The 18,842-nt window shown below is 40.0% G+C and overlaps 2 protein-coding genes across 6 annotated transcripts in view; one reads left to right on the top strand and one right to left on the bottom strand.

Annotated features, from left to right (window-relative positions):
• Positions 1-16,216, bottom strand: part of elp3 (elongator acetyltransferase complex subunit 3) — a 127,841-nt gene extending 111,625 nt beyond the window's left edge. Inside the window, exons 1-10 of one of the 2 annotated variants that reach the window (XM_071478598.1) lie at positions 16,080-16,216; positions 15,729-15,811; positions 15,231-15,330; positions 14,448-14,586; positions 13,822-13,892; positions 13,557-13,620; positions 13,201-13,269; positions 12,448-12,602; positions 7,072-7,233; positions 6,816-6,942 (exon numbers count right to left, since the gene is read on the bottom strand). In XM_071478598.1, coding sequence (XP_071334699.1) covers positions 6,816-6,942; positions 7,072-7,233; positions 12,448-12,602; positions 13,201-13,269; positions 13,557-13,620; positions 13,822-13,892; positions 14,448-14,586; positions 15,231-15,330; positions 15,729-15,750 — 909 coding nt within the window. In that variant the 5' untranslated portion in view covers positions 15,751-15,811; positions 16,080-16,216. Of the gene's footprint in view, positions 1-6,815; positions 6,943-7,071; positions 7,234-12,447; positions 12,603-13,200; positions 13,270-13,556; positions 13,621-13,821; positions 13,893-14,447; positions 14,587-15,230; positions 15,331-15,728; positions 15,896-16,079 lie in introns of those variants that run through there. The other variant, XM_071478597.1, reaches the window with a different exon arrangement.
• Positions 16,217-16,261: 45 nt separating this feature from the next.
• LOC139621767 (kinesin-like protein KIF13B) overlaps positions 16,262-18,842 on the top strand; it is a 43,184-nt gene continuing 40,603 nt past the window's right edge. For all 4 annotated transcript variants that reach the window (XM_071478596.1, XM_071478595.1, XM_071478593.1 and 1 more), the window contains exons 1-4: positions 16,262-16,311; positions 16,447-16,536; positions 16,837-16,919; positions 18,043-18,136. In XM_071478596.1, the coding sequence (XP_071334697.1) occupies positions 16,850-16,919; positions 18,043-18,136 (164 nt within the window). In that variant the 5' untranslated portion in view covers positions 16,262-16,311; positions 16,447-16,536; positions 16,837-16,849. The remainder of the gene's footprint in view (positions 16,312-16,446; positions 16,537-16,836; positions 16,920-18,042; positions 18,137-18,842) is intronic.

Here is an 18,842-nt window from a genome sequence, read left to right as displayed (position 1 = left end):
CACACACACAGGGGTAATGTAACAAATCTGCAGGAAGACACGGACTCTTAAATCTTCTGTGAAAAATGAAGCACTCAGAGCCGCTGATGCTCAGACGATTGGGGGTTGGGGGGGTGGGGTCCTAATGCTTTCATCGCTAGACATTTTACAGGCAGCGCACAAAAAATAACCTTTAAAAAAACTGAAAGCTTGCTCTGCTTTCACACAATAATGAATAACAGCAGAAGCCAATCCAGCATCTTCAGGAAAAACAGCAACACAGTGGTTAAATTTGGTGAAAACTGTGCATCACAGCTGACATCTGGTCAGCAGTGGGACAGACACGTTGGTCTCTCTGCTCAGTCTCAGATCATTAAACCTCCATTCTGTCCACTCCTGCCCTCTGTGAGACAAGATACTACAGCACACTGGGATTTAAATACAGCCCAACCAACAGAACCACTAATATTAGCTCATTACATACATATCAGCATCACCATATATGCTAGTGCTAGTTGGACTTTGAAGAGGAAAGTAATTCCAAATTGCTGATATTTTTGCTGACATTATGTTATGTCCATAAAATCAGTTCTTCTTTGCTGCTCTAAAACAGTAGTTGCCAGTGGCTGCACAGTACAACTTCCTGTGCAGGTTACGGTTTTAGAGCAAAGAAGAAGAATTGATTTCAGGTAAATAGTGTTGAATAGTTAGCATGAATGTTAGCTGTTAGCAAAATCTCATCTTCGCAGTGTCTGACCTCACCAAACTTTATCCAAAAACTGGCAAAGAGGTGGAGAGGGACGCTCACCCACCAGTCACTCAATGATACCACTCTCATGTTTGTTCATGACACATGAGGCTACAGCCAGGAGACAGTTAACTGAGATTAGCATCAAGACTGGAATTACCAGGATCCAGCATTAACAGTTCAAAACAGCCACCTACTATTATTTCCTTCTCTGAACAAGACTTACAGTAAGCTACAAGTCTGTTCCCTTTTGTTAGATAGAGATTTTGGGGGTAATGAATTGTGTGTGAACACACTCTGTCACTTCTTAAACAGGATAATGTGACCATATCTCTGCCTTCTCCTAGTCAGGGATTAGAGGACGACTTTAAGAAGTGGCCTTCAACAATGTACAGAAGCACATTTAGGTTCTTTACTGATCCCAGTGTTACCGGCAGTGAAGAGATGAGCAGGCTAAAAAGCTCTGAGGCTTATCAGTCCTTCGTTAATAACAGTGACAGGTGTCCTATTAAAGGAGACAACACAACCTCAGAGTAGACACAGAGTCACTTAGCTAACACTAAGCTAAATTACTGTTCCTGCTATCTGAGGCCACTTCTTCAGATTACCCTTCCATTCCTGTCTATCATGTTATATCTAGTTTGGTTATACTAAAAAAAGGAAAAACAACAAATTGACGTCATCTGGATGAAACTAATGGATATAATGTGTTAATTAGAGAATTTTTTTTCTTTACAGGTGCTGGTAGATACATTTTTCTACCTTTGAACAGAGACCGGCTAGCTTTTTCGAGTCTATGCTAAGCTAAGTTAGCTGGCTGCTGGTGGTGACTTTGTATTTACTCTGTAAGTCAGAGAGTGGTCCCGATCTCTAGTTTCTGTTTCTGTTGTCACACAACAGAGCAAGTTTAAAATAGTGACCGATACGCAGCCCATTAAGCCAACATGCTAACTTCTAAGCTGCTGCTAAAATCCTGATTTTCTAACCATGACGCCGTCTGACAGAATCACCAAACACATAAGTTAAACACAGAGAGAGTGCTGTGATTACGGCTATATTTACTTCATGAGGTCATCACAGAGAGGTGCACCTGGCCGCTAAATTTGTTGCTAAGTGCTTTGTTTGGGGAAAAAGTCGTTCAGTGGTCTGAAAAGTGGGTAAATCTAGTGGCACAAAGTTGGCAACAATACTTGTTCGCACTAATTCATTTTGGAAGCGCAACGACCAATGAGGAAACGCCAACACTCGGGTGGCCGACCAGTGATGTAACTTGTAACAGGCTACGTCTACACAACTATGTTTTATTTTTAAAACACATCTCTTTGGTACGTTTACTCCTGCCTTCCACACTACTCTACTACTAGTTTTCAAGCCACTTAAACTTATGGAAACGCTGCTGGACCCATTTTAGCTTGAAAACTCTGGGTTTTTGAAGCCTTGTTTATAATTTGGCCGTCGCCATCTTGGATTTTTGAAACCAGAAGAAACCATATTTGGAGGAGAAGGTGGAGCTGAGGAGGACTGAGGGGTGGACCTGATCTGCTCTGTACTCTGTCCTGATTGTCAGGCAGGTCGCCGAGTGTGGTACAGTCTGTCAATCACGTGGTAGCCCCTCCCTGATGCATACCCTGCTTCATCATCTATTCTCCTCTAAATGGGACCATAATTTAAAAAATGTACATCATGTTGTATTGAAGAAGACTTGAAACTAGAGACTGACCACCATAAACTCATGAGGAAAATGTTTATTGAGGTAATAAATCAAGTGAGAAGTAGAGACATTTTCCCATAGACTTCAATACAATCAGACTTCTTTTTACAACCAGTGGAGTCGCCCCCTGATGGTCATTAGATAGAATGCAGGTTTAAGGCTCTTCGGCATTGGTTTCACTTTTCACAGCCGGAGTCTGCGTCCATTTTTATCTACAGTCTATGACGTAGACACCAATGGCTGCTCCCTGATTGGGTCTTATCAGCCTCAACTACCAGTAGTGAAAGCAACATGAGTAACGAAATACAATCATTACTGACCTTGTTGTCTTTGCGCTCTGCATTTTAATCCTACAACTGTCTTTACTGTTTCCTGTAACTACTATTTGTCTTAAAACACTGTGTTTGCATTTATAGGGCTGGCCGTGCTGTGGCGGTCCAGCCAAAAAATAAAAATCATGTTTCAAATTTAGGTGGTTGGTGTGGTTTTACTCTCTGAGCAGAACTGTTTCCACATTACTCTGACTATTCCATCTCTTTTTGTTTTCTCCTCTGGTTTAATTAGGAGCTCATTACAGAGGAACATTGAGAGTTTGAACTTTTTCACCTCTGTAAGACAGTGAAGACTGTTCTTTTGTAATGCAACACCCAGTGAGTCACCACAGCCAGTAATCAGAAACAGCAATAAAAAATAAAAAAATACAGAAACATTTGAATTACAGACAAAAGTTGCTACTATTGCTGCAGTCAGCGAGTGACACACTGTGCTTCAGATTACTCACCTGCACCAGAAGTGATACATATTCTTTTCCTTCATTGTGCCTTTAATGACTTGATTTCTGTTTTATCGCCGTAAAAATAAATCAAATGAGCAGAAATTGCGCAGAGCCTCAAACAGAGTCTTCATTTACATCCTACAGTTTGGCATGTTGGGAAGTGGCGCTGTCAGATTCTGCACATTCACATTATAGCTGTGTTTCCAATCAGGGCGGTGAAGTGAGCCTGCTGTTGAGAGACATCTGACAGGATTTTATCTATTGAGTCACATCACAGTTGGGACTGTGAGTCGACTGTCACCGCTTTCCGTTTCTATTTTCAGATGCTACATGTAGGACTTACTTGTTATATACCACTGTGAGATAAACAGTAATGACGCACTCTGATGCCAAGCAAAAGAGGGAGACAAGATTACTAATGTCACAAACAATAAACCTAATGATCAGCTCGGTGCATTATTTTACTGGCATTATTTTTAGTTGGGAATTTTTTCTCATTTTGTTTCTCTTTTTTTTTTAGTTTTTGCAACTTGAAACTCAGAAACTACCATACAAATGATCTCTAAGTCATTTAATTGTGTCATTAAAAGTGGGCTCCAGTGCAACTCCCTGCAGTGAACATATATTCCCTTTTATGATAAAACAAATGCACGTTTGCACACCAGCCTGAAACTGAATATTAATCTCTTTCATCAGCTCAAAACCAAACATGTCCGTGCGTATCAAACAGTTTGAGAATGCAAACTGAAAATACACCAATTCTGGCAGATTAACCGCAGTAGATACTGACACAGACTCAGTCTTAACTAAATACAGTGAATAAGCTACTGGACAATTTTGAATTCGATTATAGGGACAATTAAAGTATTTCTAATCTTATTATCTTCGATTATAGGGGGTGAAATTAATCAAATCCTATCTCAGTGGTTCCCAACCTTTCCCAACTCATGGACTGAAATTGTTGCCGGCCCACATCTGACCCCACAACTATATGGAGGCCAAGTAATGCCTTCTCATCACTTTTTAATTTAATGATAGGAAGCTCAATTTTTCTTTTTTGTTTGACGGGGGAGAGATCACCTGTTGATTCATCGTCTGTCTCATAATTTTTTTGGGCTGTTTTTATGCCTTTATTATAGACAAGTGGAGACCGACAGGAAAGGGGGTAGAGAGAGGGGAATGACATGCAGGAAAGAGTCGGACTGGTCGGGAGTTGAAGCGGTGACATGGCGCTCAACATGGTACGCGCCCCAACAACTTGACTACCGGGCCGTCTGTCTCTTGACTTTTTCCTTTTAATTCTTCCTGCTGCTAACCAGATATCCAAATTGTTACTCCAGTTTTTACCATGGATGTAATATTTCAGTGCAAACAAATGTACAATGTGGTCCAGTTGGCAACGACATAAAAGTTCATGTCTTTGGCTTTATCACAGTGACTGGCCTTAATATGAGAAAAAAATAACACAATGAAAGGAGTTTTTAAACATTTTTCATATTTTTAAAAGATCATTTCATTCTAAAACATTATCATTTATATTTTTATTTCATTTTTTAAATAATAATTACATCTTTTTACCACTTGCAATACATTCGCAACGCACAGGTTGAGAACCACTGTCCTATCTATTACAGAGTGTGAGAAATGCTTCTATTACTCATGAATATAAACGAAATGCTGACGCTGTGCAGGAAAATGCATCTTTTGAACTGGATAACAGATAAAGTTTTATCCAAAACATATCGGCATAAGGTCATATTTGAATATGTATCACTAGATTATTTAACATGCATGTTACATTGCAAAGACAGTGTATTTTGCAGAATATGGCTGCCTTTTATGATATATATTGGTTTAGATATCGCTGCTATTTTCACAACAGGGTTTGTGTAAAATAGACCTGAGCGATACTGAGCTATTTATTGCTTTTACTTTATTTAAATCCTGTCTGAATGTGAATGTGTCTGTGAGCCCTGATGTTCTGTTCTGTTTTGTTCCTGTATTTTCATTTCTATTTTTGTTAATGTGTGTTGCTTCGCTGCAATCACAATGCCTTTCAAAAAAAATCAATAAACATATATTTTTTTTAAAAAACAACAAAAAATGCAATCTGATGGACGTCCTGGTGATCTAGTGATTCAGCTGCATGCCATGTTCCCAGTTTGATTCCCGCCTTGGAAATTTGTTGCACAAGCCTCATTTGCACTGCCACAGCTAGCCATAAATGGGTGAGACACTCCCAATCAACGATCTGCATATAAATACCTCCTCCTCAATTTCATCACGCTTCAGTCCTGTCAATGAAAAGACCAACAAAGAAGAAACACAACTCTGCCTTTTGTTCTCTAACGATGCCACAGCACCTGTCTTTATGCACAGTTAAAGCCATTTACAGTGTCCGTGTCATTAATCCTCTCACGCACCTGTAAACCATCACTGGCAGTGATATCTCAATCATCCCTATTAAACAGGGACCAGAGACATAATTAATGATTTAGTTTACAGTGCAGATATCAAAACGGACTCTATGACGTGCCTCGCAATAAAGGAGACAGTGTAAAGTAAAATGACACTTCCAGTGTAAATAAAAAGAATCGTACATTTAATCCCACAGCTGTGTTTTTGTAAATATACCTCTGATTCCCATTTGACTAAACAATGGGACAAAATACTTGATTCATTCTGACACTTTTCTTATTGAACCATGTTTGTCTAAAATCTGCATCAAGGGTCCACAGACTCGCTCCATGGTCTATTTTTTTTTTGTAGAGGAAATGGTGAACACAGTTTTTGTGCCTACGCAGCATTTACACAACTGACCCCTGACATTGTACCGTGGCTGTCATGAGAAATGGAACAGATGAAACACACACACACACACACACACACAAAGACACAGACACAGACACACACTATGAATCAAACTCCACAGCAGCTGTATATACAACAGTGTATTAACACTAAACTGATAATAACTTTTACTTTAGGAAATAGATTAATATTACCACACTGTTATTTATTTATTTAAAAAAAAAAACACATTTCATTGACATTACGTTGGCCAGTATTTTGACTGAATCTAATGCTATGTAGATAGTGTATTATGGTTTACTGACATATTGTTATGCCAATAAACTGATTTTCTCTGCTATTTATAACCACAGGGGAAGTGTTTTAGGTGACAGTTTAATAGCTTTTTGTTAGTATTACCTGCTGTTTTCTTTCCAAAATTATATCAAGATATCACTTATTTGGAAGTGCTGTCCTCACACCACATTAACACACTATTATAACTTTTATTATGGTGAATTAATACTAACTAAGATAACATCATTTGAAAGTGGTGTGTGTTATAGATAAAAGAAAAAACAGCCAGAACTAGAATTACCGCCTCACGGTTGTACACCTCCGCCGACCAATCAAATTCCCTCAAAACATTCATGAGATATCGTGTTCACATGAATGCAACCTACGGACGTACAACCTCAAAACAACGCCTGAACCTTCTTACTCCTCAAATGCATTTCATCAGTCAGTCATTGCTATAACTGTGTTCAAATATTCTGAGGTGTTAATAACGATAAGATGATGTCATTACTTACAATAAACTGCTCCACGTCCCTCTCCATGCCCACGTTGGGCAGGTCTGGCATCATGTGAGCGACCACTTTGAAGCCGGCGTCCTTTGCCAGGTGGAAAGACTCGCACACAGCTCGCACCGTGTGGCCTCTGTGAGAAACACAAACATACAAAACATGCTGTTAAAATAAAAAGCCTGCAGGTAAATCATCATCAAACCAGCTGCTATCACATCGGGCCTGCTTTCTTCATCTATTCCCTCCCATTCCCTTCCCTGACCTGTTGGTGTCTCGAGCCACGTCTTCATACACACTTTGGACTCCTATCTCCAGCCGGGTGCAGCCATAGCCCAGCATGTCACTGAGGTGTCGCTTCAGGCAGTAGTCAGGCCGAGTCTCTATAGTGATTCCCACACACTTGGTGTTGCTGCGCTCAGAGTACCTGCAGGAGAAAACCATCTCAGTCATTTCTGCTCATAATACATAGAATGTAATATCTTATATCTTATAATATCATCCTTTCTTAATATAATACTTTTTTTTATTTATTTGACTATCTAGTCTCATTGAGTGTGTTGGAGGGCTTTATATACTGGGATCATTTAGCAACATCAGTTTACAGGCAGTGAGTTTGCATGGCTCATTATCCAGACAGTTAACACTAACCTCACATTAAGGACACACTGACTGCAATAAAGAAAAAACAGATGACGACAGGAAAAATGTTTGTAATGCAAAAATATGTTAAATGAATCATGGTGTTTACTGTGTCAAAAGCAAGTTCAATCCTAACGTTATTCAATCATTTATAAATCATATCTCTAAACTGATGGAGATTAAGTCTCATAATATTTGAAGTTATTCTTTATTTTACTGTAGGTTAATGTCTGTAACTGGTTCCTACTCAGGTTGAGAATTAAAGCTGCTACAATCAGTTCTTCATAATAACAATGGCTCAAATGAAAGGTGTAATGTGAAAGGTGTCCCTCGCAGTGATGCATCCCACAAGTAATCATCACTTGACGCAGCTACCCTCAGTTCTCTGGAGTGTTTTAGTGTCTTTCAGCTCATTATTTTGTTTTGATTTTTACAGCCTTGTTTAGTTTTAGTCACACTCATCAGAACAATTTCAAGCAACAGGCAGCTGAAAACCTAATGTTCTGCAACAGGCAGTGAAGTTAGCAATGAACTGATGAACATTTTGATGTTAAAGAAACCATATCAACCATTAAAAAGTGATAATACAATATGTCAGTGTGGTGTTTACAGCTTGTTGTGCTGCCACCAAGTGGTAAAAAAAAAACACTAACAGATTTAAGGTAAGTAATCCGGTGCTGGTGGTAAACAACAAACAGTTGTATCTGCATATCTGTCTAACATGAAATGAATTAGTGTTCTTTTTTTTTTTTACTTCACTGAAGTAAAAAGCAAATGCAAAAATGAAATTATGGAAACACATATTGTATTTATCTACCAATATACAACACGAAAACATAGTTGTCCAAATATTGAATCATATACATCACTGTATATATCTGCTCAAAATGATACCTGCAGTAGATAAACTCCCTCCATATCTCTTCATATCCCCTGCAGACATGTTTCTTAGCATGTAAAAAATATTCAGCTTTGAAAAATAATTTGTGTGCAATATGTTTTTCCCCACAAAAAAAGTAAATTATCTTAAAATCTCCTCCTTCTCTCTCACTGTAAAATCCTGCATCTGTATTATGCAAATATTGTTCATTTCAAAAGTTTTACTAGACACAAGACATCTGCAGCAGGGACTTCACAGAAAGCTTAAACCTTTGTAACTAATTATCAAAGGAGTTTTAAGATGCATGCAGTGTGAAAACCTCTTTTGTCCACACAGCAGCAGGTCTGCTGATGTAAGAAGCAATAAGATGCTAAAAGAAGCAGCCAGATGTAGAAATGGAGGCGATGCAGCACGTTCCCTTGTTTTATTCTAATGTTGTCTGAACACAGATATTTTCAGAGCCTCCTCTTGCCTGACTCTGACTCCTGTGTTACATCCAAACTTAATTTGTATCACTGATCGAAATTGCAAAAAAAGACAAAAACAACACAAACGACCAAACAGACACATCTCATCTCGCCAGCTGTCATTTTCTCCACTTCAGCTGCTCCAATGACCATTAGCTCCCCTCATGCCAGCTCATATTCCTACTGATTCTGTATTTGCTGGCAATAAATGTCCATCTTTTACAGTCTGCTGGCTGATTTACACCAATTACAGGAGTTTATGCTCCAGAGAGGATCATCAGATTGTATGAGATGAATCAATAAAAAGTCTATTATCTCAAGGTATCGCACTGCTGTGATCAGATCAGGTGCTGGGTGGGCATGGTGAGAGGCAGAAACATGAGCGTCGTGCACACACAACGTCTTCGAGACACAAACACACATCACAAATATCTCTCACACACACACACTCTGAGGCAGAGATAAGGTGCCGTCGCAAATCCAAACCCAAACCCAAGGGCCTCCTCCTTCCTAAACTCAGCAGCAGCAACCACAATTACTATAATCATAGCATCTTAACAAAGAATGCTGATAGCAGAGCAGGACAAATTCAGGCTCACACACCTCCAGCTAACACACACACACACACACACACACACACACTGGCCTTTCGGGCCTTATCGGACTTTAGGGAAGTAAATAGCCCCCGCTGACAAACAGCCTCAGTCCTGTGAAAAAGCCATTATTTGGTCCAATTGTTTCTATGACGTCTTCAACAAATGGGTCTCTCTACTTTGACTTTGACTCTTCTCCGAGTCATCGAGAAAGTTTATCCACAGCCAGCAGACGCGTGCCCAATTCAATTCAAAGCTGCTCTAACTCGGTAGGTGAGGAATCAATAGAAGTAACTGAGGAGGAGTTATTGAGAGCACCCTCACTTATTTTGCTCCTGCACTTTGAATGTGTTAATTCAGCAGCTTAATCTGTGGAGACCGACATTACACCTTAGCTTCCTAAAGGATGTTTGGTGTCCACTTGTGCTACGTTTAATGGTATTTGCACTGAGAACAGTTGGGACGGTGACTTCAGGGAATAAAGGGAAGTAATTCTGAGCTGTTCATGTTTTTTATGACAATTTATTAAAAAAAATCCAAACATTCACTGTTTATAAAATGTGAGGATTTACTACCTTTTTGTGTCTTATCTTGCTGCAAAAATCAGTATATTTCAGTTTCAAACAATTGATAAGACAAAACTGGGAATTTGAAAAGATCTCTTTGGGCTTGAGGGAAGGTGTGATGGGAATTCTCCACATTTTCTGACAATATAGAAACTAAAATATATATTTATTTAGCAGATCCTTCAGTGTCTCCATAGCAACTTCTTCCTCAGCCACCAACTAATGTGGTGTCCCCTAAGGTTCAATACTTGGTCCCATCCTCTTCTCCATCTACATTATTCAGAAACACAATATTTCTTTAACTCTTATGCAGATGATACACAGATTCACCTTAGAGCCTATTAACTACAACAAACTAACTGAGCTCAGTAACTGCCTCCAAGACATCAAGCCCCGGATGGCAGCAAACTTTCTTCAGCTCAATGAGAATAAAGCAGAGGTTATTTTATTTGGACCACAGAAACTGACTCATCTCGGCCTGTTGCCCCCTTCATTAAATCACATGCAAAAAATCTTGCCTATAATCTAACTGTATTGGATTCAGGACTTAAGTTTGACAAACAAATTCATCAGGTAGTAAATATTCCTCACACTCAGATCAATTCTCTGTACCTCTGACCTGGAGAAAGTCCATTCCTTTATATCCTTCCAGCTTGAACACTGCAGCTCTTTATATTTTGGTATCACTCTTTGTTTATCTCGTCTCCAGCTACGACAAAATGCAGCAGCAAGGTGTTAAATGGTCTCACCCCTTCTTACATCACAAGGTCAGAGACCTGAGATCATCTGACCAAAGACTTCTGCTCATCCAGAGATCTGGGACTAAGTGTTATGGGGATGGGGTCTTCTCTTCCTCCCATGAACCCATTCTCCTCCACTACTGACTTAAACCCCACATTTACTCCTCAGCTTTTAACTGTGCCCAACTTACCCACCCCAGATCTTTCTCCTGACGTCTTCATAGGTCTGAGCTGTCATAATGTGTTTTGTAAAACACGTTCCTTCACCATTAATATCAACATCATCATCAATCAGATTTTCTTCTCCTCTGCTGTGTTTGTTTCCTTCTTCTCTTTTGTTTTCCTCTGTGTGTTCTGTTTGATGCTGTGAGATAAGTGCTGTACCAATTAAGTTGAGTTGATTTAGAAATTTCAGAAGATTAAAGGACTTAAAGGAATAAAGTAATAACCCACAGATCAGTTGATAATGAAGGTAACTGTTACTGACTTAAAACAGTCACGTAATCAGGTCTAACTGAACACTGAACCTGATTGTTCAATAATAAGTTTCTATAAACAGTCTGGGTGATGTCTTTTCATTTCTGCCATATGATACTGGTGCTGAGAACAGTTATCCAACAGTGGAGGAGGGCTAAATGAACAACGCCTGAAGGAGAAATACTCAGAGCTAATGGTAGAACAGCTCCCTCCACTGGCCACTGGTAAATATTCTCAAATATGGTACTTTGTATCTACTACATAACAAATACTGAATGGGGGCAACCTTTAATACAGATTCTTGTAAAAAAAGGGGAACAGATAAATATCAAAAATGTTGCCAAACTAATCAGTAATGTTGCTCCATTAGTGCAGCATAGTGTTAAGAGATGCCAGGAAATGGGAAAACACAAACAACATCACTACATTAAATCTTCATAGAACATTAAAAGTACAAAAGCAAATGGACAAAAAAACAAAAAAAAAAAACCCAAAAAACAAAAACAGGCTCTAAAACCCACAGCAATGAGGTCCCCTGTTGGGAGGGAATTTAAGGTGGGATATATATATGTTCTCAAGGAGCAGCCGCCTCTGAAAGGTATGGGTTCTGTCTACAGCGGGGACGCCCTCACCTAAAATCTCTCCAAAAGAGGAATAACTCTCTGACTGAGCACCTGCTCCCCGTCTCTGGGATCATGTCTGCATTCTGTTGCTGCAGCGGTCGACCTGCCCCCACAACTGATAGTCTCATCTATTTCTAATTTATTTCTATGTCTGTTTCCTCTCCTTCTTCTTCCTCCACACACATATATATACAAGTTCTCCCATGCTCTACATTAATACTCACACTATCACAGCAACACTTTATCTTATTAACTGTGCCACTACCCCTACTGTGCACTGTTATTAGACTTAGGAACATGTTGTAGTCTCTTAATTATATGTTCTGTTGTGTGCACCTCTGTTCATCTTCACATAAAAAATGGTTATTCCTCTGAATGCCTCCTCTCAGTTGCAGAAAATACTACAAACGAGGAACAGCAAAGGCAGATGTAGCCTTAAGTTTAACTGCACAACAGCTGCTAGCAAAGACAACAAGGTCAGTTAACACTTGTAATTCATTACTCATGTTGCTTTCACTACTAGCATTTCTGAAACGAGCAAAGGAGCAAAAGAGCAAAGGAGCAAAAAAAGATGCGTTTTAAAATGAAAACGTAGTAATGTGGACGTGACCTGAGACCTGGAGACGGACGCAGGTCTTTGAGTCGCTCAGTACCTGACAGCCTCGGCCACGTTGTTGGACGTGTGTCCTGACAGGGCGTCGTGCAGGTTTCTGATGAAATAGTCTCTGTACTCCTCAGGCAAAGCCATGAAGGTCCCACCCATCACGATGAACTCCACCTTGTCGACACTGTGTCCCAGCTGCTTCAGCTGCACAGAGGACACACAAGCGTTTGTACAACTCTGACAGTAACATTGGTGATAGTGATACATTTTATAGGCTGTAACTGGGAGTACAACACAGAGCAGCGAAACACAGTAAAATAATGCTGTAGTCTGTAATAATAATAATTATTACGACTGATCATAATATCTTGTAAAATAAATTGGAAATATACCTCGAGCAGCTATTGAACATAAAACTGACAGAAACAGCTGTGAAAAACATGAGAACTGGGGCAAATTGTGATTCAGAAACACAGATTTCTACATTAACTGTTGCTTTAATGACTGGTTTCACTCTGCTGCATTAGACTAATGCAGCTATAAATTTAAATAACTGCAGGTTAGAGTCATAAGCCATCATCACTGTATATTAAATATATTAACAGTGGTCACGGTTTAGAAAGGTTTACAACCACAGACGATTACTGTCACAATCACTGTGCAGAAGCTGATCTGGGGAAACAGCAGTTTGAGGAACATGTGCATTTTGTCACTGTGTAAATACCAAGTCCACAGCTACTAAACAGAGGCAGATTTGTCATACAGTTAAATTTCATTTGTTCTTGTGTAATGGCACACTGACCTGCTCCACCCGATGCCTTGTCTGCAGGTAGGGGTCATAACGGGCTCGGATGGCTCTCATGGACGTCGGCTGTCAGAGACAAGAGCAAAGAACTGATTAAATCTGTGGTAAAAATAAAAAGCTCAACACAAAACAAAGCAAGTCAAGCAACTATAAAAACTACAGACAAAAGAAAACCAAGACTCACTTGATCAGGCAGAAAAATACAACAGCAAACACTGCTATAATAAACAGTGAACAATAAGACAATCTGTCTGTTTCCAAAGACAATCAAGAGCAGAAGACACGACTTTCAGCAGAGCAGTGTCAGAGTACCTACCTAGTTTAGATACTGAAGCCGAATGAAACTAACTTACCTCATAACCAGTGTAAGACTGTGTAGAGTACTCAAAGTCTGAGTCCGGTCCACCAGGACAGTAGCTGCCAGAGAAGAGATTGATTTCCATTCAATATAAGATCAATAAATCAAAAAACATGTTACAGAAATTGTCACAAATAAGAGATCAGAACTGATCTTCCTCTCTTACAGTTTAGTCCTTACACTTGAACATCATGACAGTCTGCTCATATTTGCAGTGAACAACAAAAATAGGTAAACGACAACAACATAGAAACACTTACACGCAGATGTTGCCTGTAAAGCTGATGTGTGGACACCGGTGAGGTTTGCACATCACGGCCACGACTGCGATCTGTGACAGAGAGAGACAAAGACAAAACATTGTAACTACTCTTTAGTGATAAATTGCTAATTACATATCTTTTCTTCAGCCCTACTTTCATAGCTTTCCAGAGCAGAATCTGTCCAAACAGTCACAGTCTCTTTGTGTAAATCAGATCTTTATTCTAAAATGATGCACAACACAAACTGGAGCTTATAAAATATTTAACCTTTAATACTCCATTTTGGCCCAGATTAAAGAACATTCACACAGGAGGAAAAGTTGAGGCCCATCACAAGGTGAATTGACTTTCTCACCCTGTTGTACTGCACATGTGCAAATCAGGAATATGCCACAGGCTACAATTCACAACTCCTCTAAAGGATTTTGAGGAATATTATGTAGTTTACTGGGGAGTTTAACAATAGATAAATGAGTCAATCACACCAAATATATTTCAGGGATGTTTCATTGTCTATTTACATGTGAGTGCATCTATTAGACTGTAGTTACAAAAGAGCAGCATCAGCATGAAATTGCTGACTCCAGGACAGAGTGAGAGATGGGAGGATGGGGGCTACATACCCCGCTGGCAGTGCGGATAGGTTTGGCCTTTAGTTTGGGCACCAGAGCACGACGGTACTGTGGTGGGACAGCAGCGATGATGTCTACCAATCGGGGCTGGGCTTCAAGTCCGTACTTAGCTGAAGTCTTAGTCTTCACTCTGTTTGAAAACATAATATGGCAAATAATGACTGGAAGAAAAAAGTAGCACAGTCTAGTGCACACTGTGGCAGGAGTGTGTCTTTGTTATCACCGGAAATGTGGAAAATAAAAGGTGGAGTAACACATTATACCAATGGCCAGTACTTAATTCTATATGCATATTTATTTAGTCTTAATAAATACTTAAGTGTCTTAATATAAATGCAATACCACTGCAATACACAGGGTACCCACACACTGGTATCACAGCTCACTTTAATTTTATTTACGACTTTTCGACCAACTACAGGTCTTCTTTGAGCAAATACCCATCGGATGGAACTGAAGGATATGTAATACCAAATGATCAGTGACATCATAATAATCTAATCATATGTATCAAGATATCAAGGGAAGTTTAAAGGAAAATAAAAACATTAACATGAAGAAATATAAACAAAACAGTGTTGCACAAACTTAACTTAAGACACTTAATAATAAATGCTTTACAAGATCAGCATGATGACAGAGCAATAGTTAAGCTTCACTGCATGACCAGCTATTTAAAATATTCTTAAACACTGCATTAAAACCACAGAAGATTTTATAAACACGCAAAAACAATTCACACCGGGATGTGTGTCCATAATGGGGAAGACTTACTTGTTGAGATTGATGTCTTTTCCCTCTTCATGGGCTTCAACAAGCTGCTTAATGACATCAGCAATGGTCATCATCATCAGCTCCGCTCGGCTGAGATCACCTGACAAATACCAATAATCGATAAAGTGAGACTTAGTCTGTTTGACCAAAACGTCTATCGCAATGTATTTGTAATTGCTTGGCGTTCAAAAGTCTCAATTTAAAAGCAGCAAACACAGCTAAGTTAGTTATTGTTCAACAGTCTACTTTACAGAAGGTAACGCTAATAACTGAATGAAATGAGGCAAAAATGTGTTTTCATCGCTTGAATGACTCGCTCATAACGTTGTAAAATTACGAAACAGAGTTAAAAAACAAAACAAAACAGAGTTATATCACTGACATGTCAAGAGACGGAGGCAGGGAAGACTTGCAGTTAGCATTAGCAACAAGCTACAGCCAGCTTTACTAGTTTAGAAAGCCATTTCAGATATTTTAAGCACTTTGTCAGACACTCACTCTTTTTCTTTGGCTTCCCCATTTCTTCCTTTAAACAAACAGCCCGATTTCAAACGGGTGGCTCCTTGTTAGAGGGTCAACATCTATTTAAAAAGCCGGAGAGAGCTGTCAGAGATAGTAAACAACTCCACGTTGCGTTCACATACGGCTTCTGTCGTACGGCAGTTACAAATGTCGTAAAGTAGCGTAAACGCACTTTTTTTAAACTGCCGTTTTTTGAAGTTTCGAAAAAGGGTCCGTCGTTAAAACAGCGCCACAGTTTTATTCCTGTTGCTCCAGTTTAATTAGCTTCAATTAGTTTTATTTTTTAATCTATTTTAGCGATGCATTTTTAACATGCTTCAGACAAACCCTCTTGACAGAAGAGCACAGACTTGTAACGCATGTGGATCCACACCGTGGCGCTCCCTCCTACCCCGGCCGAGCGTGTGCGGGGCAGAGCGCCGCTGAAGGGACCTGGAAGCTCAGTAAATCTCACAGCAAATCCCTTTAGCTGCGGGTCGACATGGCTTGACTGATCTCTGCGGGAAGTTTCAGGAAATGCAACAGGTGGAAGATCCGAGGCGATGAACTGTGGACCACCGTAAGAGTTTTTTTTACACTTTCAGATAGACACCAGGGTTTCCAGAGTTCACTGTTATTGGGGCCAGTTACATTTATCAGCGGTCACCGTGAACATGTTTGAGCCCGTCTCTGTGTGCTTGCTCCGGTCACCCAGCTCTCTGTAGCGGCCCGGGCTAGCTGCTGTGTGTACTTGAAGGTGCCTGTGGGAGTCGGACAGGGAAACAACTGCGCACTCTGTCACACGGTTAGTTGACTTGCTCTCAATGACACAGTTTCTACTTTAGCTTGTTATGTCTTCATGGGAGTTTAACAAGCTGCTTTGAGTCGGGTTTGAGTATGAACATTGTAATATTAAGCAGGAGTCAGTTGCTTACTGTGTTTATTTATAGTGACTTGGTATCTCAGGCACAGAAACTGCGGTGGCAAAATTAATGGATGTGTTCAGGTGTAACTCGGCAAAATTAGATCCATACAGAGATACAAATAGAAATACATAACATAATATAACTTGTTTTACTTGTGCCCATTCATTCGTTCACCACAGGTCAAGTGGCACCATGGATGACAACAGCCTGAATGACTCCAATGTAAAGGTCGCTGTTCGTGTGCGTCCCATGAACAGGAGAGGTGAGTTTAATGTCAGAAGAATCTTGTTGTGAGTTGGGCCAAGCAGCAACTCACTAAGTCTGTTTTTCACCACTCAAACAAAGGCATTTTCAACAGCTCTGCCTACTTCACCGAAGGGACTTACCAACTCTGCAGCACACCATGTCTGTTTGGTGTTTGCTCTCTTTTTTTGGATTTGTGGAGCCTTTGCTAATTTGCAGTTATGTACAACAACAATAGAGGCTTCATTCCTGTGTTACTGAGTGAGTTTTTCCCCCCGTCAGGCTCTGAAAAGGTCTATTTTGCCCCTCTTTGGAAAAGTTTTGGCAGAAGGGCTGTGGGAGCGGAAAATTTTTGAAGAGACACTGACATCACATCCTAACAGAACATGGACTATAATGCTCATAGAGGGACATGTTTAATGCACTGTCACTGGCCTAAATACCTCTGTCAACAGCTGAGCAGGACTGAAGTGTCAGCTGACAGACTTCTGCACTTTTGTGTTGCTGAATGGCTGTGAAATCCTCTACTGACCTTTAATTTCATATAAACAACACCAACTTTTCATTTGGGTTTTTAAAAACTGCGAATATGCCTTTTTGAAATTTAGTATAACGCAGCAAAATCCCATGACACACGTGCCCTAGTTCCAACTCTGACAGGAAGCTCCAGTGCTGTCCCTGCCTTAAGAACCTGGTGTTTGCAGGAATGAGGAAGAGAAGGTGTGACTCAGCTTTTCCTTACTGTCGGCTCAGGGAGTAGTAAACTAGTCGTAATGTTTGCACAGGCAAGTCCTGGATGAATCATCATCAATAAAATTATTTCCTGCCTCTCCATGTTGGCCTGTTTGTGTTGCGATCACGAGGAGCTGGCACAGCGTATGCCACCTGTTGTTATTCTGCAATGAGAGTTGTGTCAGTGACTACTACGGAAAGTTACGATGACCAGTGCATACATGCTGTTTAGACTGTTTAAAAGGTATATTATGATGATTATGAAAAACATTTTTTTACTGTAAATTTCACATCTTTTCATAGGTGAAAAATTACTACATTACACCCAGTTCACCTGTCAGCAGTCTATAGGTGATTGATTATCATTAAAACTATGTTATTTTTCTCCTCATCGTCCGTTTTCAATCCAGAAAAAGACCTAAAAACAAAATGTGTGGTGGAGATGGAGGGGAACCAGACAGTTCTGCATCCAGCCATCACCAACGTGAACAAAGGAGACCCCCGGTAAGACGCAGTTTCACATGCTGTTATCACATGCTGTTATCACACTGAAATCAGTGCGACGTAAAAACCAGTCAATGTTTGAAAGTTGAGCCATTTTGCAGTTTTTTTCTGCTTCCACTGCTGCAGGTGCTAATCTTCCTTTGGTCCTGGGCCACATTATTTCTTTGGCTTTTCCTCTTGTTCATGAAATGTTTTTTGTAGGTGATTATGGCAGAGGTGCAGATACGTGCGTCATATGACTTGGACTTGACTCTCAGACTCAGACTGGAGTCATGAATCTGATGACTGTTGACTCAATGTGACAGAATTAAAAAAAAAAAAATTCACAGCTCAATTTTAACCCCAGTAACCTGTGACTTCACTTTATTTTTAAATTGCATTAATCATGGTGAGGGGCTCATAATGACTTGTTAGGAAACAAAACACAAAGTTTAGGACTCGGGATTCAGTCAGGACTTAACTCTGGACTTGATTTGAAACCAACCTCCCCAGAGAGGTAGGATGGCAACAAGGAGGCACCACTACCTGGAACTGACCCATCTCAGTTTTGCTCTGGTCATGTGTGTAGCCTACACATACAGTATCTACAGTTTAGCAGTTCCATCGATTTTATTTTCCCACAGGATTACTGTCAGAGGTGTTCGTACAGACTCCAACCAGCCCGTCCAGTTAGCGCCCAGTTATTTCGAAGAAGCTCAGATCTAAC

This window comes from Trachinotus anak, unplaced genomic scaffold (assembly GCF_046630095.1).
Source record: "Trachinotus anak isolate AG129_WGS33_773 ecotype Australia unplaced genomic scaffold, CSIRO_AGI_Tana_v1 ptg000005l, whole genome shotgun sequence".
NCBI classification, from domain to species: Eukaryota; Metazoa; Chordata; class Actinopteri; order Carangiformes; family Carangidae; genus Trachinotus; species Trachinotus anak.
Note: the sequence above shows the minus strand (reverse complement) of the source record. Positions and strands in the feature narration are given on the sequence as shown.